At 39.5% G+C, this 22,545-nt stretch overlaps 1 protein-coding gene and 1 long non-coding RNA gene across 4 annotated transcripts; one reads left to right on the top strand and one right to left on the bottom strand.

Moving 5' to 3' along the window:
• On the top strand, nt 1-10,196 carry LOC147758333 (uncharacterized). Its single transcript, XR_015320598.1, has 2 exons — nt 1-4,889; nt 5,260-10,196. It is a non-coding gene; the product is annotated as an uncharacterized LOC147758333 (long non-coding RNA).
• LOC111243545 (uncharacterized) lies at nt 9,833-21,998 on the bottom strand. Of its 3 annotated transcripts, none has more exons than XM_022789336.2 (3): nt 21,368-21,998; nt 15,024-15,349; nt 9,833-12,876 (listed from the first exon to the last, which is right to left on the bottom strand). In XM_022789336.2, the coding sequence occupies exons 1-3, from the start codon at nt 21,375-21,377 to the stop codon at nt 12,565-12,567; spliced, it is 648 nt and encodes a 215-aa protein (XP_022645071.1). In that variant the 5' UTR covers nt 21,378-21,998; the 3' UTR covers nt 9,833-12,564. The 3 variants fall into 3 exon arrangements, with proteins under 3 accessions (XP_022645071.1, XP_022645146.1, XP_086835625.1); XM_022789411.2 differs by lacking the exon at nt 21,368-21,998 and adding an exon at nt 20,633-21,277; XM_086979499.1 differs by lacking the exon at nt 21,368-21,998 and adding an exon at nt 20,200-20,544.
• Between the last annotated feature and the right edge of the window lie 547 nt (nt 21,999-22,545).

Below are 22,545 nucleotides of genomic sequence, written 5' to 3'. Positions count from 1 at the left end.
TCAGATCAGACAAATCAGATCAGATCAGACAGACAGGCAGACAGACACAGACAGGCATAAACAGACGGACAGACACAGACAGATAGGTATAGACAAACAGACAAATCAGATCAGATCAGACCAGACCAGACCCGGTCCAGACAGACAGACAGAGAGACAGACGAGAACATGATTTTCCTGATATTTATAGTGGTTTCGCAACAATATCGTCAATGCATCTACCCTGGAACTCTTCAAAATCTTACTCAAATTTTCATCTGTTTCTATGCTACTTGAACAAGACAAACGTGATTTTACGAATAGAGCACCCCGATTACATTGTACGAATCGTTATTTAATTGAATGAAATCAGCAAAGATTCCGATTATAATACAAAGATAAATAACCAACACCTCTGAGCGATAGATTACCTACACTTCTCCAAAAACCTCAAATAATGTTTATCAAATTTAACAGAACTATTTTCCCTCCGACGATTAACCTAGCGTAGAAACATACCTCTAATTCCTCATATCATCAATACACGACATATATAATTAGCAAATAATTATCACCCTTACTGTCGATGCATCCGGATTAAAGGCATATATGTGTGTTATTATTATTAGTAACATCAAGAACCAGTTTTGCGGAAAGCGTGTGTTTAAATCTGGGCATCGGGCTCAAGAGATAATTTTAAGAGGTTTTTTAGTGTCATAAGTAACTTTCCCTGCAGTGAAAAAAAACAAAATAAAACGAGATGTGGGATTACACATTACAATTGTTCCCTTCAGGACGAGATTAGGTAACCAGTACGGTGCAAGAACGTACTGAGTTTCGACTAGCCCCTGGGAAAACTGCTTGACATGTAACTGACATGGAAATCAATGAAGCCGACCTGAAGTTAATGATTGTCAAAGTTGGATATGGATCATACTTGACGGTCAACCAAGTTCGAGAATCTGGTAATTCGCTGCAAGGAGTTAGCTGCCTCATTTTTTGTGTGTTTATTAATAAAACCACCATTTATATAAAAATGTTCGTATAGTATTGAACGTGATATTGAACGTATAGTATTGAACAAAATATATGAATAAGTAGACCGCTACTGATAGTAGCCTGGCTAGACAGGGTCCTACAGATTCTATTGTGTCGACTCACACCCGGTTGAAGTAACTGCGATAGCTCATTGGTTCTAAAGAAACTGTAAAAATTCGGTATAATTTTGCTGACGACGGTACTTCGCCCTCTAAAATACCTGTTGGCCTACTACTATCTTTTAAAGCACAGTAAAAACTGCCCATTCACCGGGGGCCATAGCAACGCCTTAAAGGGACGGATATCTATATTCTTGCCGCATCATTGGCCACACAGAACCGGTTATGCATACCTTTTACTGCACCATCTTACAACGCAGAGTATAATGTTATTTCATTAAAGTGATTCACTCAAGTGGCAGTTTAGTTCTTCTTTATACGCTAGTATAGGCAATCAAGAAGTTTGACGGATAAGCGTTACTGTTTGCTTGAAAAGAACACCTGAGCTCCCAATTGATATCGTTCAATAGATAGCAATAGATTTAGATGCGTTAATAATTCAGCTAATGCAGCAATTGCATAATCTTGGGGCCTTTAGAGGCTCGAAATGCATTTGGAAGTAGCAGAAACTTAAATGCACCACCCAATTGATCGTACATTTTGGTGAGGCAATGAATGAGTTTACTGGCAAGTTGTTGCGTTCATTGTTGAAATTATAGAACATCTAGGAAAGCGTTAATGTTTCTCTCGGCGACTGGCACCATCAACGATTATAGCCCTTTTCTCCTAAAATGACACAGACCTTAATAAAAGAGAGCTTGTCCGCTCTTTGACGAGTGCATCAAAACAATATTAGATTTTCCTTCGGAAGTGGACTGTCACCTGGCAGCCTCAGTAAAAACGTAATCACTTTTGTGACGGTGCTTTTTGAGAACTTTTTGCTATAATTCATTTAAAAAATTCGGTGAGTAATCCGTTACGAGAATCAAGGAGACCCCGATAAATAACACATTTTCTACTCGTATGCAAATTCTATACACATCTGAACGAACGTATCAACTTGAGGAAAAGGATGTTCAATAGGACATTAAGTACTTTGTTTCGTCACAACGGTGAACACTGTTGGAAATTCCAAGAACCTGTTAGAACGGAACCTTTAGATGTATAATTTTTTTGGTAGAGGTGAGATATGATCGACCCTAGAGGATAAAAAGGTTCTAGTTATTGACTATCCTTTATGGAAAAATATTTGTCATCGATCCAGTTCAGCTTCCAGTGCAGCCAAACTGAAGTTGACGCTCTACAAATTTCAACCTACTCCCTATCGGCCAGTAGTTGAATTCGAGAGGCTAGAGAAAGGGGCTGGATGTGATCTTACTTTTCTTTCCTAACCAGCCGTACACGGGTCTACGCTTCACCACATCAATGATTGTCTACAATATCGAGACAGATGGAACACTCACTACGTACTCTTGTAACAGATTCTAAGAGGGTTTTCACTCCAAGTCGAGACCCCATTCTGTTAACGTCCATCGCTTAGCTTCTTTTGTACGTGTCACCCCACTTTCCAGCAAAGCACATAACTAATTTTTTCGCGGAGCTTGCCGCGACCCTGATCAAGCAGAGACGCCAGCAAAGCCCGAGAGAAGGCCATCGATATCCTCGACATTTGCCTGGTCAACCTTAACCGAGGAAATTATCGCCGTCCCTTCATATTTCTTATAGCGGGCCTCTACACCTCACGCTGTATCTCTTGGCTACGCATTGTGACATATAGAAATTAATATATCATAAAATGGTAGAGGTTGCTTTATATGCGACTAATACGGTCTCACGGTACCACTAAATCCTAAGTCATTATTCAGGTCACTACATGTCTCAGCTATGTGTCGGAATATGTCTTATCATTGTAGATATCGTTGCGAATTCAAGCAAAATCAAGCTATTGGACAGCGTTTTTTTGCGTTGCCCAAAAATTATCTTCATGTACGCCTTGAATGTCATACGTAGCCTAACAACGCTAAACAGCTAAAATAGAAAAAATATTCGTTTTTTTTTCAATGCATATTTTAACAGTAATGTCAATAGATTTTTATAGTAGGGGGTGAGCCGGGCTGTGGACAATACACGACATCTTCGTGTCGAAGACGGACTAAATTTGCTTCAATAGACGATAACAAGTATTCATGTGGTATCTTCCTTTGTTGCCAAACTACAAAAATTATTGAACAACAGGCGATCGCAAAGAACACCGTCTTACGTTGAACAACCGAAAAAAGCGCTGAAAACCAGTTAGTCTAGTTACGGGACGTGATACGCCCAGCAGCTTCTGGCGACAGGCAGACCCTACACTGTATAGGTGAAGCAAGGAAAGACACTAACAAAATTCATTGCCAAGCTAATGAAACATTAATCAGAAAACAAAGAAAACCCCTATCAAAGTGACCGTAATTATTTAGATATAGCGATCATCTAGAGTGGCACAATATCCTACGTCGTAGAAGACAAGTCATACTCTGTCCTAAACAGACTAAGGTAATTAAAGAAGGCACTCACACGTTGCGACCGGTTGTGGAGCTGACTGTCTTGCTATTCCAAAGCGTAACCAACGGGGTCAACATTAAACGTAAGGGCTCGTTGTACAAATAATCATTGGGACAGTTAGTGGTTAAACCCTTGTTTTCTTGCAATTATTAAATATGTACCTTCACGCGCAAATCTTCACGGAAGCATGTTTGCACTCTACGAATAATCCAAAATGATAGTGAAAAAGTACCCACCGCATAGTCTGTGATACTATGCCTCATATTATTGAAGCAGTCAACTGAAAACGTGTTTAGTTCACGGGGGACTTTTTTAAGAAGATTAGAGTAATATTTTTTTATTATCAGGACACCATTAGGGCAAAATACATTTTATGTAGGCTGAGTGTGAGTCTTAGCCCCAATGATTAAATATAGTTCCGTCGAGAGCACTACCTGTAAGTAACTCTCTACCCCTCTCCCATGCGGCCCTTCAAATGGATATGGACCTTTACTTAAAAGTATTACGGGATGGTTCGTAAAGGATTGGCTGGACCTGTATAAACGGGTAGTAGGTAGAATTGTGTACCCAGTAGCAAGCCACTACAAAAGTAAATATACAGCGTACTAAAACTAAGCGATTTTTTCAGCCCAGGCAAAAATAGACCTGAAAAGTCCTTCAGCCACTGAGATAGACTGAGGGGTCCAAGCAGAGTGTTAGCAGTCAGGGCAGAACCCAATGAAAGAGGCTGGCTCGCAAGTCCATCATTGTGAGCACTCAGCTACCATTATATAAAGGCAATCAAAACTACTCCTGTCAGTCTATGTATCGTTTTGTTTGCTGTACCTAAAGAGATAATTGCATCCATATTTGCAACGCAGTGTAACTCGTCATAATCAATGCCAGTGACTGAAAAGGATAAAAACCGTTACACATCTATACCATCAATACCGAATAAAATCCTACTGGACACATAGCTGTGTCTGTATCGTGACTTTTTTTAAGATTAATCAGATTATTAAAGTGTGTCTAAACGAGTACGCCTCATGTAGGCTTAGAAAGCCAAGTTGGTAGAAGTTAATCGCGGAAGTTTAGATCCTAACAGTGCTGTCCGTCCGTTTGTTTGGTTTCAAAAAAATTAATAGTCAAAGATGTGTTAAGTAGGTCAGCTATAGTAGCTAAACAAAGTAATCGAATCCCTTCAATACAAATATATCTGTCAACGCAAACGGACTAAGGGAAGTATACAAACTGTGAAAAGATGCAGAGTGTTTAACTGTCTTTATGTATGTTAAGCAGGTTTCCAGGTATGAAAAATATCTCAGGCAACGCTTAACGGCGGCACAAAACGTAAGGTTCGAAACACTTAGGTATAAAAAATAACTCCATTACTTCCACTGGCACGCATAGATCTTTTAAAGTACTGAGCAAAGATTACTTAATAAGATCCATGCGTCCGACCTATGCGCTTTTCTCGTCAGCAGTGAACATATGTAAATTTGGGGCAGAGTGACGTCATGCATGAGATATTTCATATAGTTAACGACAAAGTTGACTTCACTTCCTTTTTGCGCCCTTGGAGCCGTGTCGTATCTTACACTGTGTGACGTAGAACAATACGTTACAAAGTTGGACAATACTTAGAAGAAAATCTTATCTACTAGACAAAGGCGTGGAGGTTTCCAGCTATTCTAATGTCGTTCGATTATTTTTTTTACAGCCCAATCCGTCTTGCTTTGAGTGAACTAGCTGAATTTGGATCTCTGAGTCGTTGGAATCGGTCCACCCTAATGCCAGTTGTTTGCTTGAACTTTTATTATGCTTGTCTTTGTGACCATTTACTATCGTTAGGTTATGCCGTCTTCGGCGTACACAAACGTCTCATACTGGCAGGATATCTTTTAATAATCTTTCTCTTCAGTAAATCGCTGTTTCTCTACTATTATGCAGTGCAATATATAGCACTGCATAATAGTAGAGAGTATAAATTAGATTTACACAAATAAAGTGTCTGTGGCTAGCCCGAAAAATCTTTGATGATGCGCCATTCAGAGACCCCGGTAGTTGGTTTGTTCTGATTATTTCATTATTGCGCGCATTTTTAACATGGACAGCATTGAAAATGCGTGCGCTAAAAAGTATTTATTAGTCAAACAGCCTTCAATTTCGACTACAGCAGATATCGCTACTACTTCAAGCTAAGGGATAGAGATTTGTTACCTGGAACTGCTGCATGAGATAACTATCCTTCAAACAAATTTTAAAAAAATGTTTAAGATTTGGTACAAAGCCAAAGCATAATAGTAACCTAACTATTTTGTTATTTGATAAACAGCAAAGACACCTCGCCGAAAAAAGAGTATCTAACTCTTCTTAAGTCATATAAGCGCCTCAAATACTGTAAACTGTACTGTAAATTTTATATAAATATAAAGTTGGCTGTGAGTTAGGTCAATTTAAACGTGATTTGATCTGCCCTTTCGTAGTTGATCACGTAAAGTTTTTTTATCTTCCTGACGAGAGATTCCACTTCAGCTTCCTGTTTTCTGCACACGGCGTAACGTCCTTTACTTGTCCAGAAAGAGGTAATGAGCATTTGTCTTTTATTAATAATGCGTTTTTACCTACTCAAAAATAAGCGCTGTATGATTATGATGCGAAATCACTAACTATGCCAGCTACCCAAGGTCACTTCATTTTTTTCATTTATCTATAATATAATTACATTTGTAGAAAAAAATCCATAGTGTCGATGGGGCGATTTTGGTGCAGTTCTAAAAATTAGTGCTTTTTTTTGTTTTTTTTTTTTGTTCCTGTGTCTAATTGTGTATGACACGATAGCGAGAAGAGATTTGGCTTTTGACACATAATATAACATAAATATGTTATCATAACTAATATTATATGGAATGCCAATGAAACGCAAAACTATTGTATAAATGTAAATCAATTTAATCTGACTGTATTTACCATATAGCTATTAATAACGGTAAAAGTAAGGCCTGTGTGATATTGATTTGGACCAAGTGAGAGCAATGGATTGGATTTGGTGCTTTTGGCCTGAACGAAATAGAGGCCATTGTGCGGTTTAGTCCATCCACTCGTGGTGAAGCCGCGTCTGCAGCTTGGAGTGTGGTCTGCACGTTACTGCCAGCATGACTAAATCGCACATAACATTTGACACAGAGTAGAATAACATAATCCAGTATCTGTCTTCGACGTACGCCGATAGCAGTAGGTCGTTCTATGGATCGAGGTACCTAGAGTAAGCTGAAAGCTACCGGCGTTCTTTAATAAACATTGCAAACTGTGAGAATCTAGAAGTTGCATATCTTAGGTATTACGTTGCAGCAATCGACATTTAGCAGAATGGAAACCTAATTTTCTTGATTGACAACAGCCATAGATACAGACGTGAAATCTTTTTGCGTCTAATCTAAGTACCACGTCAGCCTTCAAACGAAATGCAAGCGGTTTCAATTTTAAGACTATATATGTAGTAATTAAAATATGTAAATGCGAAATGAAATATTAAATTGGACATTATTTTCAGAGGCAGTTTCATTTAATGTGAGATAATTTTTTTTACCTAGCCTTAAGAGTTCACCAGAACAAAGAGTATATATAAGCAAATTTTCAAATATAGATAAATCCGATAACAATCTATTTTTTTCTGCGACGATAGATCTAATCCAGATTAGATAATGGTTTTCCTCTACTGCTAATAAAACCAAAAAAAATCAGATCGGAGTTCAAACTTGGAATCCTAGTTGATCAGTTTTATCTGTTTCTCACTGCTACACTGCTTGCTCATTCGCGACTTGTATAGTAATAATAAATAGTAATAAATAAGAAATAATAATGAAAAACCCTCAGTAACTTTTTTCGCGTAAATGCATTATATATGTATATCCCAAAAAAATGAATACACTGGCACCGCTTACCTGAATTTTGCACGCATTCAAAAGGGCTTTGGTGAAAATAACGCATTTGAACCGAGAGAGTATCGGTACACTATCACCGTAATGTAAAAGCATACCTTCATGAGAATTTTCCAAACAGATAAATAACGAAGATGTCCCATAGACTACTCTACATGTTCTCTACACCTCCATGTTTCGAGTTTTACGTCCACTATCGCTTTTAAGCATTCCATCGATTTCCTAAATTTAACAGTAACGAACTTTTATCGTTAAGATACCTTCAAGATAAACGCCACCTTAGAAAACCGACAACACACGAAAATATACAATACGCAATAAAGCAGTAATGCTCAATATCAATCAAAGTATTCGTTAAAGTTCGTCAATCAATAGCCACACCATGATCAGCGGTGTGTTAACGCGAACGGTGATGACTTGGAACATTTCTGGTAGCTAGAAAAATAATACATTATGGAACCCTTAGCAGCGACGTAAAACTCAAAACAGTCAGCCTTAAGCTGTTTTTATATACAAGACGGTGTTCCGAAATAATATAATTTGAATACGTGCTACACACGTGAAGGAGTAGACAAATGAAGGCAACACGAAATTTTCTCCTCAGAAAGCCTCGTCACTAGGAGCGGAGCACAAACTGTTCACCGCATGATGCAATGTAGCCTTTCCACACCGGAGAGTTCGCTTGCTGCTAATGCTCGAATTGAATTGTTTTTTAATCTTGGCCCTACTCACTCAGTGCGTCGAATCAGACGTTCAAGCGGCCGTTCATTGCAATTAGTTCGCTCCAAACCATTGCTATGCTCTGGACCATAGTTAAAAGTGGCGCTCGGTAATTTCTTTTCAAGCCAGATAGAAATGGTAGTCGTGTACTAAGCGCTTAGACAACAACTGTAGTTCCTCGTGGCTGTGTAGGTAATACACAACGACCATATTATGCTTTCTATAGCATTCTTATCTGGTACAGCTGACAGGACTCAAACGGCAGCAGAAGCCGAAAGTGACAAACGGCATGTGTTTGGGTTTGTTATTGTTGGGTAATGCATCCACCTATATACAAAACACATTTCTAGAGCATACGGTTTTTTCAAATACACGACTTCTTGCAACTGTGATAAGCCGAAAGCACTTGATTCGTTTATGGTTCTAAGGCTCCGTATAAACTCTTTTAATCATTGTCTATATTCTCATCTCTCTCATAGATCCAGAGGATCTATCAGCCTTGACACGACAACTCTACGTCTAATAACCTCCACTATGTTTCTGCAAGTCAATCAGCGAACTTGCTGTTTTTGTCTAGGTTGTTTAGCACAAGTCAACGTGGTATAGGCTCAGCATCAACAGTTAAAAGGTGCGTAGTAAGGGATCCCTGCAAGAAAAATCTATTAGCGTCAGAATTACGGAACGAGTAAGTCTTCTACGGGACTCTTTTGTCCAATCCATCTTCTTGGAAGATTCTCATGAAGATGTGCTTTTACATCACGAAGATGCTATACAGGTGCTCCGTTTTGTTGGAAATGAAATTTGGCATCTCCACCAATGTACTCCCCATTGCATATTAAAATAGATTGCGGTAGTAAATTCAAGTACATGATGCCAACGTGAATGTCTTTTTGGGACACTACATATATATATTTTGGGCGGTCCATGGCTTGCCGGTCAACCTGCCTCAAAGACAACCCGCCTTGCTTTTCTATATAGATGACCACCCTTGAACCTATATAAGTCCCTTGGGTATCGTTGGTATTGACGCTGTGGCGATGTGTGAACCTGATGCCTGAACCATTATTGTTCGGGTTCTGTCTCCCTATAGCCTCGCAAATACAGACTGACTACCCGATGTATATAGTGATGGATATCATGGCACATTATCAAATCTGCAGTTGTTTCGGTACAGCACTAACAATCAGGCAATAGATTAGACGAAAGCACCCTTCTTCGGTTAAGCTCAAGCGCACCACGACATCCTTGAATGTTTTGCCTAACATACCGACGTAATAGCAATACCCTCAGTTGTTTCATGCAATAACGACGCAGCTCAAGAGACATGTTGTTACTTAATTATCAGCTCCCAAAATTAGAAAATATACATTATACATATATGGCGGCAGTGAACGATGAGAAGTTCTTCTGGAATACTTCCCTACTGGAATACTTCCGGGATAATCTGAGATGCTTACGTTCTAATAGGGCTCATCATTGTACACAGAGTCAGTTTGTTCGTCGTCCGTTAACTCATCAAGTGCATATATCATCGCTTATTTATTCTAACTTTTTTTCTTTTATTTATTTATTTAACAACTGATTTTATTTTATCTATAGGGTCATTCGAGTGCAATCTAATAAAAACATCAGTTGGCTTGCTCAATTTAAGTGACATTTATTATTTTCATTATACTGGCTTTTTACTTTTTTGCTTGTTGCTGTTGTTTCAGTTAATTCATTGTACATGTTTACTCTGTCCTGCAGGACTCTCGGCGCTTTCAGCTCCGTTCAAAGTGATTTATCCCGTGTTGTTTATCCTTGTTGTTGTTGTTGTTGTTGTTGTTGTTGTTGTTGTTGTTGTTGTTGTTGTTGTTGTTGTTGTTGTTGTTGTTGTTGTTGTTGTTGTTGCTATTGTTGCTGCTACTGTTGTTTTTTTCTCTGTTAGTTAGTTTTGCTTTCTGTACGCGTCTTTCCTAAACGTTCGTCGCGTTAGAGTTCATGAATTCACCTTCAGCGTCAGCAGTGACGACGACCGACTATGGGAAATTGTTTCTGGCATGTTCGAGTATCCAAACAACCGAATTCTATCCATATGGAGAAAAACGATTCCGAAATTCCATATTATAACCAGCGAACGACTGGGATTGTTGCAAAAACTAAACGGCTGATTGAACACTAATCAACAACTTAAAATATAGCCAATAGTTACGATGATAATGCCTAACGATAACTTCGATTAGAAACAAAATGCTTTTCTAACCACATTACAAATAATATTAAATCGTTTCTCTTCGTACGAAACCAATGTGGAATATATTTACCGACTAATGATTTGCATCTTCATTATAATTATGTTTTTTGAGACGAACATAATGCCACTGTTGGGTGTATGTATACTAGGAATTTGCGTATGTCTAACTGTGTAATACGTGTCTTCGTGACTCGTAATTAATTATCTTAGCCGTTTGTTGTTCGATCGACCGCTATCGATTCGATCATGAATTCTCTAGCCATGCCTGCGTACAGTTTACGCGATTTTTCCCCGGATCTCGTTAACCTCCGCATCAGTCAATGTTGCTATCGCCTTGTACACGTCCAGTTACTTTCATATTTTCTTCTATAGTAACTTTTTGCTTGTTCGAAGGAAAGTGGCCATTGTTTGTTTTTATCATTACCCAACTCACTTGTCGACCATTTGCTTGTTTATCGTCAGCACTTTGCAGGAGCCACAGAAGCAGCAGCATCAAATTGCAAGTTAACATCTTTACAAATGCCTTTCGCGTTAATAATATTCGCGGTAAACGCAACATCAAAATATTTTACATTACAGTGCGCATCCTCTCACTGCGCAGATTTAACCGGCCTGCATGGCCTGAACGGATACAACATCACTCACTACGCGCAAACCCGCCGGTTCACGTTTTCGCTAACGCCGCACTTTGATCTCGGCGCATGTGTGTACGTGGGCTTGGGTTTACTAGTTAATATTCAGTTCCATTGCTGTTATCAGTAATTAGTATTATTTTCCTTATGATTATTATCGTCGTCGTTACCGATTCGTATTGTTTCGTCATTCTTTATTTGCAGTGTCAGCACTGTCGTGATCTGAAATAGCCTCTCATACCTTCGAGCTCCTGTTTGATAATTTAGGGTTGAGTTTTTGCTTTTATCTATCCTATCTTGCTCTATCGGTCGCTCGCTCGTTTTTTGTCGTGTTGTTTGGACTTATGATTTTTAATATTTCCTTGATTGTGTGCATCCCGGCAGTAGATTTATGGTTTACGCTTTGTTCCTTCCTGTTGCGTCCACAGATGCCCAGGAAAAATATCAGAACATGTTTGAAGATACCATCTCATAGTTGTGACAGTCATATAGTATCATATTAGATCCCGAACAAACGCGAAGGGGGTCACGTTAGCAGCTCGCGCTATTTTGAATCTCGAACACTGACAGCGCAAAACAACAGATTGGCGCCATTTTATTTGGCCCGATAGACTGCTAAACAGCGCTAGGGTCGGTGTCGTATGCACGGAAATAATCTTGCTAATCATGCGTCGATTATTAACCTAGCGATCAATGTGTATCCCTTCGCGAAACTAGTTATTTCCTTAACGATGCCTCTTTGTGCGCTGTTAAACCATATATGCCAATGTTTGCTGCCAATCGAGTTGTTATCCAAATTTACACGACTTCGAAATATCATCGGTGAGTCTTTACATATTTAGAGGTATACACATATACGGATATCCTGCAGCAATCTATACGGATTCCGTTGACTCCACTTTCGTCCATTCCAGTCAAACACGCCGGCCCCCAGCTATCCATCTCAAGCATCCCTGTCATCGGTGTATTGGACGCAACTTTTGCGCGCCGACGGATACACCAGCTATATATATATATATATATATATATATATATATATATATAGACAGATAGATAGATAAGACTTGCATGGATGGCGCTGTCTGACTGACAGTTATTTCAAATTTCGAATTGTACCGGCGCACGATGGTTGTTGCATCTTCCTAATGCCTCTTAAAAAGGTCCATCATTTAACATTACGGATTTCAATGCAGCACCACGATAGTTGTTCGGGTAATAGATACTATGTTTAAATTCACATGTGTATCCGTGTCTATGTGTGTGATGATAAACATTGATTTTCTCAAGCATTTTCCATTTGTATTGTTTGCTTACTTCGTATATTATTCCACCTGTGTTGCATTCTGCTTTTTCTCATTACTGACGTTTCAGTTTTCTTCTCTCCGTTTTAAAGTGAGTTCCGTCGATGGTTCTTCGTCTTTTCAACCTTCCTTTCTCGTAGCATAGTTTCTTTCATTATGACCCCCATCTCTGTTGTTTCTTCTTTCGTTTCATTCCATCTACTTATCGATGCTCTGCTGCTGAGACCCACCTTCGTAATGGGACTTGTTTTGTAGAAGGTAGTTTGCCACGAATTCGATAGGCGACGCGGGCCGCTCCTTGGCCAACTGCGATAACGCCTGCAGAAGTATGGGTACAACAGTCGTGTCAAGATACTGGCGTGTTGGTAATGATGAGAGGTCAGCTTCAGGGCGGGACTTCTTGCCCGCGGCAGGGGCTGTCGTGGCAACCTCCTTTGCTGGCTCAGGTTTGGCGGCAGCTGCAGCTGTTGTGGAGTCTGTCGCGGCTAAAGCAGGCGTAGTAATGGCAGCCTGCAACTCAGCAAGAAAGGCAAATAGTAATAATAATAAAAATAATAATAGAACCGTGCCACCCAACGTATGCCGCATACTACTAACAATGACATTGCCCTTAATCTTCCGCTAAATTATTACCGCTGTTCTCTGTTTTCTCTCGGCTTCTCTTCGGACCAACGGAGTAATAATATTGCATCTTGGCGGAACTAAATTTACAAGGTTAAAGTATTCTCTGTTTGAGACCTAGTTGTCATCGCTTTGTTACCCTGAAAGTAAAAGCGCTTTCTACTTGAATCTTCTACATTTTGTGTCTTACTCTTTCACCCGCGTGTAAGATATCGTGCAATTTTTTCTCATTTTTTCTCCAGACTCTTCTACCGAAACTACCTCTCATTTGTCGTTTCCCTGCCGTTGAACGCCTAGTATTGTTTTGTAACTTTTCGGTTCTCTTCATTTCACCAGCACCCTTTTCGAGTTTCGATGCCCTATATCGTATATCGGCATCTCTTTGATGATATATAGACATAACGTACCCGTGCATGATCGCATAGATAATTCGGCATCGTAATTATATAAACAGTTTATTCATAGTATACGAACTAAACCCAAGCAGCCTCAGTAGCTACGTTCTCCAGCCTAGATTCCTAAACCGCCTGAAATAGATGTGACGTATTTTTACTCGAGGTAACCACAGGCTTATTCTAATCGATGTAGATGGATGGGACGTTGCGTCATTTGTCCAGCTACAGGTTTGATCAGGTAAAGGTTCGCTCGGAAACAAATGAAAATGTCTTTCCGCCTGCCCTCGCGATGGTGCAGTAGAAACGCGTTTGCCTACTAAATATAAGAACATATGATAAGGTGGTCTAGATTGGTATCGAGCATAAACACATGGTTTGCTTTGCGCTGTGGAAAGGGGCCGTCAGCTGTCGTGTGAAGTGTAGCGCCAACACCGGACGTGAAACTCAAAATGTGTTTATAAACATTCAGAAAAAGCTGGCGTTTGACATACAAATCAGGAAGTTTTAATCATAGCTATGCTATCTCGTGTAAAATGATATGAGAAAGCGCATAACAAAAGTCGTATAGCGTTTCCAGAATGTTTTCCGATGTTGCTTTGAGCTATACGAACACTGTAACTGAGTTAACGTTTCGACCGGGCATCTACATCATCCTCTGACAAATGGGCCTCGTTGAGAGTTTTGTTGAAACTGGTCCCACAAAGTTGTATTGCCAATCTTATTCGACTACCTTGTTTATCGAGATGTTTGCTTTTCGCCGGTTTGTGTTCGAAAGCGACATTTCCAAAAAGTATCCAGCATTTACATTTAGATTTGTATTTGTATAGTTTGTAAATTTTGCTAGCGTACTTAGCAATTCGACTAACATGATTTTGTGTTAATCTAATTACTGTAACATGTCTAGTACGATTACAAGTACTCGATGAAGTCTGCTGACATTTTAGGATCTTTTCCTAGTTTATTTGCTACGTGCGCAACAAAAACAGCTGAAGAAAGGAAGTTTACTACTACCCAATGGTTTGTGCGACTTTCGCTTTTTAACCCGAGGCCTAAAGTCAATACCTAAACGCAATTAACGTATAATAGGCGTCATTTCTGGGCTCAGTTTATTACAGTAATGTGGGCCTTCAGCCAGCTTTTCTAATTGCAGTAATACTCTTCACTAAATTTACACCCCTCCGTTCCTAACTTGGTTCTATTGATGGCATCGTCAAACTTATGAAATTTTTTCTAGCATTTCTATAGTAGAAGGGTACTCCAGAGCCTTAACTATCTTTGGAAGCACAGGAGCACCAACGTGCGCACAAGGTGGACTGAAACACCGCAAGGCATTCTTCGCACTCCATTTATGCAATTAGCTGTAGAAAAATCACTGTAGAAAGAATTATGTGCCAACCTATCACTAAAAAACCCCTGTAATGGTGAAACAGTAACGTGCCGATGTACTAAATTTAAAGGCAAAGGGTAATCTAGGTTTGGTACCTGGCGTAAACATATTTCGTTTCTTGCTGAAAGGGGGAGCCAGCCGTCTAAAGCAATGCTTGACTAAAGAAGTACTACCATACATAAGACTCAATAATTTTTTTTTGTCCCTGATTAGGTGATTTCTATTTTCAATATGTTCTTCGCATTACTACGTACCGGAGCAGTCGCTGCTGACGTTGCCAAATCGCTAGTTGTTGTTGTAGTTGTCGTAGTCGTTGTAGCCCCGGGGGTAGCCGTTGTCTCGGGTGTGGTCACAGCTTCACCGGTAGTGGGAGCTGTGGCGGCACCTACGTTAGCAGCAGCGGTCCCGGAGGTTATGTTGTTGTCGGATGTTGCTGACGTCGTTGTCTCAGCAACTCCGGATTCCTTTTTCTCTCCTCCCATTTCTTTCGCCGGAGTACCTGCTGCTCCTGAACTTGCCGTCGGTGTCGTCTGTTCAGTGTCAGTCTTCGGCTCAGTCACCGCCTGATCAACTTGCATCTCTATAAACCAAATTGATAAAATAGAAATGTTAAAGAATCAGTAAAAACCATGTGTCTGTAAATAGCTCCAAGCTTACTTATTTTGATTTATTTTTACATAAGTTGCCATTTTTGTCTTTAAAGGATTAGTTTTATAGAATATTGAACATCCGCAGCATTATTTAGTGATCATTATAGGCGCATATTCTGTATCGTTTTGTACATGGACAATTTACCAAACAGACGATGTCAGTAGACGTTATTATTACAATTGTCAATAAAAATTGCTATACCATATGAGTAAATTTATTTGTATTATATAACAATTGCGCAACAAAGTTGTACAGTATTAAAAGTAGTGATATGGATCAGTTCAAGCCGATGCTTGCATCCAGCCTTAATTCAGTCATGTTTCCAAACGTAATTCGAAAAGATCTTGACAATAACGATCGGGTCAAAAATTGCGTCTTTGGGCAAAAAAAGCTGCTCCGGGGTAAGCCGTGATCCGAAACACAAGCTGATATTCATGCGATGTTCCCGTGCAGAACACAAGTTTTTTTGTATTACTAAGTGGAATTATTTGACGTAATACTATGGAAGAGAATGAAAACCAAACGCCGATATAACCATAAGCATGTAATATAATTGGACTTAAAAAAATGAAATTCATTTTCTGTGACGCCGATAATACGCCGCTGCTCAGTTTGCAAAAACTTGGCCAAGAATTCTATTTCCTATTTCTAATCTTACATCATAGTCAGTTGATACATATCACCCACCAATAATCGGTGAAGTCAATCGAAGCCCTGTCAGATGTTCGATTGCTCAGTAGTAGAAACAGTACATGGACGAAGCTTTCTAATCCGTTATCCTGTGCGATGAAAGTACGACATGATTACGGTACGATAATTCACTATTACAGCTTGATAAGAAGGAAATGCCAGGAATCAATATGACGAATCGCTAAAAGGCTGTTTGCATGGTATTGAACAAAGTTGAGCACCAACTACAGTTAACGAAGGCTGCTTCGAGCTATGATCGCCCCCAAGCATCGGAATCGGCAATGGTAGTTAACCGTCGGTATAACAATTACTGTTGTTACTGATATTGCGAATACTATGTTCATGCATTAACTTGATTTAACTTGAGAGGTTTCCCTGCATTTAAAAATAAGCTAGGATGGTGTTATTATTTGGCAGATTCATTCTTTTCGTGAAAAACAAACGCAGGTTTACATTTTAGGAACAAACAATTATGTTCTTGTTCTCTATCGAATAAAACTATACATTTTACAAGAAATTCAAAAAAACTTTTTTTAGAAATTCAGGAAAACTTTTTGAAAAATTCGGGAAAACTTTTTTTAGGCTTTTCTATATAGGTATCCACTACATAAAATACGATAATATAGCAGCGGTCATTGCGTTTTCTGTGTAAAAAATAATGTTAAGCTTGAGTTCATACTCATAAAAATCTGTTCACTAAGGAGGATTCGATGTTCCGATGTTCCGTCTTCTATTTTGATTCCTAATTAAAATTGATACTGCCTTGTTCCAGCTCTATTTACACACACATTGTGAGTGTGAGTCAATTACACGACAAGATAGCGGCCTTCGGCCTTCGCTTTCTGGGTTATTTGCGGAAGTGCTTGACAATTGGCTCGTTTCGTCTTTTTCTCTTATCCTCCGTTCGATTTTTACACTTGGCTCTATATCTACAGTCCTGCTTCAAAAGACTGGCATCTTTCAGCACAAAAAAAACGTATGTCTATGTCCGGCTTCATATTTTTCTCCAAAATGCGTGGCGCACATGAGTCATCGGTGGCTGACGATACCTTGTACAAGACTCGCACACTTACGAAACCCAGATTTCTTTTTCCTCCCCACTCATCAATCTTTGCAAGAGGACAGGATGCTAGTGCTACTTAGATGACCAGTTTGTAACCCCATGCATCGTAAGTCCAGTAGGCAAGCAAGTTACCACTGGATCGTCACGGGAACTTTTCGTCTTGTCTAACAAGCATTAAAATGCCACAAAGATTGAATAATACTAGAAAATGTTTGCCATGTAAACATACCCGTCATCTGTATGCAAAGACACTCAAACTCCAATTTGCTACTGCAAACCAGACGTGGCCTTAGGGGGCTATAATTTACGGCTGTTGTTGGTTCATCCTAGGGATGGTCTGCGTTCTAACAACATGCAGTGAACCATTTATCTATTAGAAGAGTCATATTCTGTATTTTACTTCTTAACACATCCGTATTTCTTCTTTTCAATTCAGTTTAGGTAATCAACAAAACAAATAGGCCATTTGCAAAGGCATCACGCTTACTTGTTAAATCCCGAAAATCAGCGGAAAAACGCATATCAAGCGGCCACTCCGTTATAATATTAAAATACGAACGAGCCCGTGCGAAAGATGGATCGATAATAACAGGCCATAGAGAAATAATAGTATTAACAGAATTTCGGTTTTGTAGCGTTATTGGGTCGAGCAGGCTCAAGAGCTACCTACTTATTCACGTTTACAGAGACTAATTTACTCTGATGAGTTTAGCATAGACAGAGTTTGTCCGTTTAGTCAAGCAAGATTAACCAAATCGTCGAACCTGACACTCAAAGGGACAAGTCAGTGGCCATCATAGAAGCGGCGTTTGTGTTCGCGATAATCGAAATGTCATTGGCTCAGCTTGCAGCATTACGTCGTACGGTATACAATATACATAAGAGAAGAATTTGCTCTATAAGTATTTTCCTGCAAAAATCTCTCAGAATCTAAGATTACCACAGAATATGCATTATGGCTTGCATTAAAAATACGGTGACCCGTGATGAAAATATCAAGCTTTAACACGATTCTGATAGTTGTTTTCGTTTACTGCCAAAACAGTAAAGTCGTTGATTTTACTTATACCTATCAGTGTTCATCAGTGTGGCAGAGACACTTTGATCGCCAATTGGCAGGACCGCTTACATGTTTATTAGGCGACTGGTTCGCTCTCTACAATAAGCTCCCTCAAAACAAACAATTTTATATATCCGTACCTCACCATATTTATTAGTTTATATACAAATATAATCCGAATCAAGTGACGTCTAGATGAAAGCCCTGTGAATAATACAAGCTTAACCACCTTAGAACTATCATTGTTTTGTGCGTTGTCGTTAATTTTCGTCAAGTTTTCCCTAATGCGATTAAATGTAAGCAATTATAAAGTCTACTGCTCGCTGTAGATTAAATAAGAAGCAATGCGATTCTTGATTAAAGCGTTAAATTACGTAAAGTTCGAGTACGGAAAAGTGTATTTAAATTAGTCAAAGCCCGTAAATACCGAAGCATTAATAAATAACCACTATTGATTAACATATGTGTATGTTAGCAAAATTTTATTACCACTACAAACTTTCAAAGAATAACCACGTAGTTTATCTTTGTTAATCTTTACATTTTAACTAACTCATAATGTAATCAAAATACCGTGAGCATGATGGCTTTGTTGCCCGGGACGGTAAGAGTAAACGTTTAAACATACGGTCCGAACCGGTGGGTTAATCGCTTTATCAACCGAATCGCACCGGAGAGGAATGTCTTGGCACGACAGATCATAGTGACCTTAAACTCGCACTTTTGTTAACAGCCTAGCAGTCTTTTTTGTAATATGTACAAGTGAAAGAAACGCAACAAAAAACCGACATACTCCCGAAGCAAAGCAATCTCTATTAATTTGCACACTGCTAAACACGGCGAACATATCCGAGAAACAAATGTTATTACTAATGATTCCTTTAGCGATATATAGGACACGGTACGATCATTTGCAAAAAAATAACGACCCGTAGAATTTGTACAAAGATTATATTCGTTCTCACTTATTGGTTATTGTCTACTGTCAATAATAAAAAGTAAAAAAAAAACTCGATCGTTTTTACCGCTATGGCTATTTAGACTTCTTTGTCCAAATGGTCAAATCACAAGGGCGACAAAGACAACAGAAAAACGGCTCCAAGAATCGAACTCTATTGTTTCTGATCTCCTACTTATAGATTACCCTGGCTGCAGGTTAAATGAAGACGTTATATCACACATTCTTTACAATTATATTAGAGAATAAAAATCTGATATTAGTGGAAATTTATGTACCTATAACCATATATTATTCGGCAAACGACAGCTATAGTTACATTTCGTTTTTGCATACGTGTTCTTTGCTATTTTATTTATACCACATATATTCGTACAACTGCATTGTATCCTTTGCCACCTTCAGAGCAAGTCAAAGACCAAATTGCAAGTTTTCAATATATTAACCGATCGATAATGATTGTTTCCGTTCAGATTACTATTGATATAATATGCTGATAACATATTGCTACCCTGTTTCTACAGCTGCGAAGCGCATCAGCTTGTCCACTAAAATTGATAAGAAGCTTTTATGTATCTTCCCCATAAATTAACACTTCAGGCATATCACTTCAGCTATGGTGTTTTTCCATGACTCATACACCTATACGAAAGTTTACTCACAGTGTAGAATGAAATGAACATGCAGCTTTTATGTCTATAATTTCTATATAAGCTAAAATGCAATGAAAATCTACATTTTTTTATTTTCATTAATAAATGTTCATTAGCCGGTTCAAAATATATACTAAATTTACTCAGCTTCTCTACTTAACCTCCAAATTAAGACATTCTTCGTTCAGCTTGGCCGTACAGCTTTTATGCCGTTGTTTTCCACATGGTCGCTGTGGGTTTTGAATCCGCCATATGTTTTATGACGTTTGCCCATTAAGCGCTCTTGTATACATTTTCAGTTTAGCCTACTCCGTAATAATTCGTCAAAACCTCTGTATAACGACTACTCACTCACCTTGCAAACAAACCATGAGATTACACTGATTGCGTGTATTCCCTGCTATGACAGCGGATTACAACTATTCATCCTGGTTAATGCGCCATTATTCTTCAAAAGCAGCCAATAATCAACCAACGGCAGCAGAAAGAAAGGGATGGAAGTAAACTCAACAACGAAATGAAGGAGTTTCCCGATTATATAATATATATGTCAAATAATGGCCGATAAGCCTGCCGTAACAAGACATATCGGCCAAGTTCGGGCTTTTCTTGCGGCGGCCGATATTTTTTACTCGAATGACAAATAATCTTGTGCTAAAATCATTTTCCCTTTGTAGATGGTTGCAAATGTTTTTTGTTTGTTTTGACTTCAATGGCATTCGAACATCCAATTTCATACCAGCCACCCAATGACAATAGCAGAGACACGTAATGAAAATCTAACTCACACAGTATCGACTAGTAATCGCCCCGTTGCACAAGAAGCTTCTGTTTGTATGCGTTACAACTCGCGTGTTCTTGTGTAGTACCACCAGTTCTAATCGGCGGGCAAAACTGCTTACAGTTCATCTACACCTCCATGATTACTGCTTAGCGGTGTAAGGCGCGAAGCAAGAGGGCCTTACTACACACATTTCGGCGCCTAATCTGCTGCTGCTGGTGCAGCCAAACAGATAGGCAATAACAGCCACCGCAACCGCAGTAGTTGACGAGCGTATCAACACATTTGGCTGTAAAAGACGAAACAGGCCACAGGCTGTACTAAGTGCCTAGAACCTGTCGCGTTCTATAATGAGAACACACCGCAGCGACTCCGATGTGCAGTCATCACGTATATACCCTGTCCGATTTCGCACAATACCAACTAATGCATAATATACGCCGTAGCTAGAAATCACTGTACCGTATTATGGAGACTGATTTTTTTTCGTCAGTATGTTTTCCATATGATAAGCATGTATTAGAAGAACGTTTATTATTGTTATCCGGCAGAAATCTGGTTTAGAGGCGCCAGCGGATGTAGGACCTACTTGCCGCCGTTCTTAAACAGCAGCGTACCTCAGCTATACTGGTTGGCCTTCCGCTTCTGGCAAATTAAAAATTTCAGCACTGTCGTTGCTTCAACCAGCCAAACGAGCAAAGCTTCGACGTTGGTCTCGGATCGACTACAAACACATGCTTACCCTCAGACATCGTTGGTTTCTTTGCGATGGTTTCCTGGACGAATCGATGGATGAACGCCGGCAGACGCTGAGCGTTTTGACAATCCTTGTTGAGTCTCTGTCTAGGTATCGATGTTTAAGTCTATCTGTGCTTTTCAAGTTGCGGCAGCGTCAACGGCGACAGCAATACCAGCAACAGTAGCGTCAGCAAAGGTACAACGAACACAGCGGCAATTCCGTGACGCTAGTAGACGGTCAACGCGAACTTGTTCCACCACAACACCTATCGAACTGGTACGGTAACACTACTAACTCGGGAATTCCTAACTCGAATTGCCGCCCGGCATTAGCACGAGTAACAATAGCAATAGGTAGCTATCAGGACATCACTATCTAGACCGCCGCAGACAATCGGATGGATGGACGAGTGAACGGTAAAGTACAGGGTCAGTCCTCTGCTATTCGCTTCAACGACTTAATGAGGCGGGTTACGTTTTAGCTGAGCTTAGCTAAACAGCGGTAACACACGCTCGGCGAGGGGTAACTCTGTGCGGAGTTAGCCAGCAGCAGGCGGGCAGACACCGGCCAACAAAACACACGAAAGCAGAACGCTTGCGGCAGCGACAGCACCAAGAGCAATACGACGACAACGAAAATGACGATGACGTGGGTCCCTGTGCGTGTGTTGATGGACTACACGTAGCGGGAAGATGGATGCATGGGGCGGGAAAATTTCAACTGGGTATTGGTTCTTCCCAGAGGAAGCTAGATGAATGGGTGCATAGTTGAGTAAACGATAGTGAACGAGTGAACTGAGAAACGATAAATTACATAAGAACGGGTAACCCGGGAGGGTTATTCAGGTCCATTGTATAGTATGAAAGAAAATGTAGAAAGTTGTAACGATAGCAATAAGAGCACTAGAGGACATGTGTATAAAAGTTCATGTTTTTGGACGTTGTTTTAAAAAAATTGTGAAAAAAAAACTAGTGAAATGGTCATACGGATTCGCTGCTGCTGAAAATTTTCTGTTATTTTCGACAATTTCGAGATTTTTGGAAAAATCAAAGAGCGAAAAATTAAAACTATTATAAACATTAAATTCTCAACTCAGAGAAAAAATACAGCTTCCGTAATCCTGTAGCATGGTAAAACACCGTACAGTTTTTCCTAATTCAGAATAAAATGTTCTGCCACTA

The sequence above is a fragment of the Varroa destructor genome, unplaced genomic scaffold (genome assembly GCF_002443255.2).
Source record: "Varroa destructor unplaced genomic scaffold, Vdes_3.0 BEIS01000001.1, whole genome shotgun sequence".
In the NCBI taxonomy this organism is placed as follows: Eukaryota; Metazoa; Arthropoda; class Arachnida; order Mesostigmata; family Varroidae; genus Varroa; species Varroa destructor.
Note: the sequence above shows the minus strand (reverse complement) of the source record. Positions and strands in the feature narration are given on the sequence as shown.

Bases quoted from the DNA above. Each gene is read 5' to 3' on its own strand.
- LOC111243545 (XM_086979499.1), bottom strand. The intron at 12,877-15,023 runs GTACGTAGTAAT...GCTGAGTTGCAG, and splicing joins CGTCAGCAGCGACTGCTCCG to GCTGCCATTACTACGCCTGC.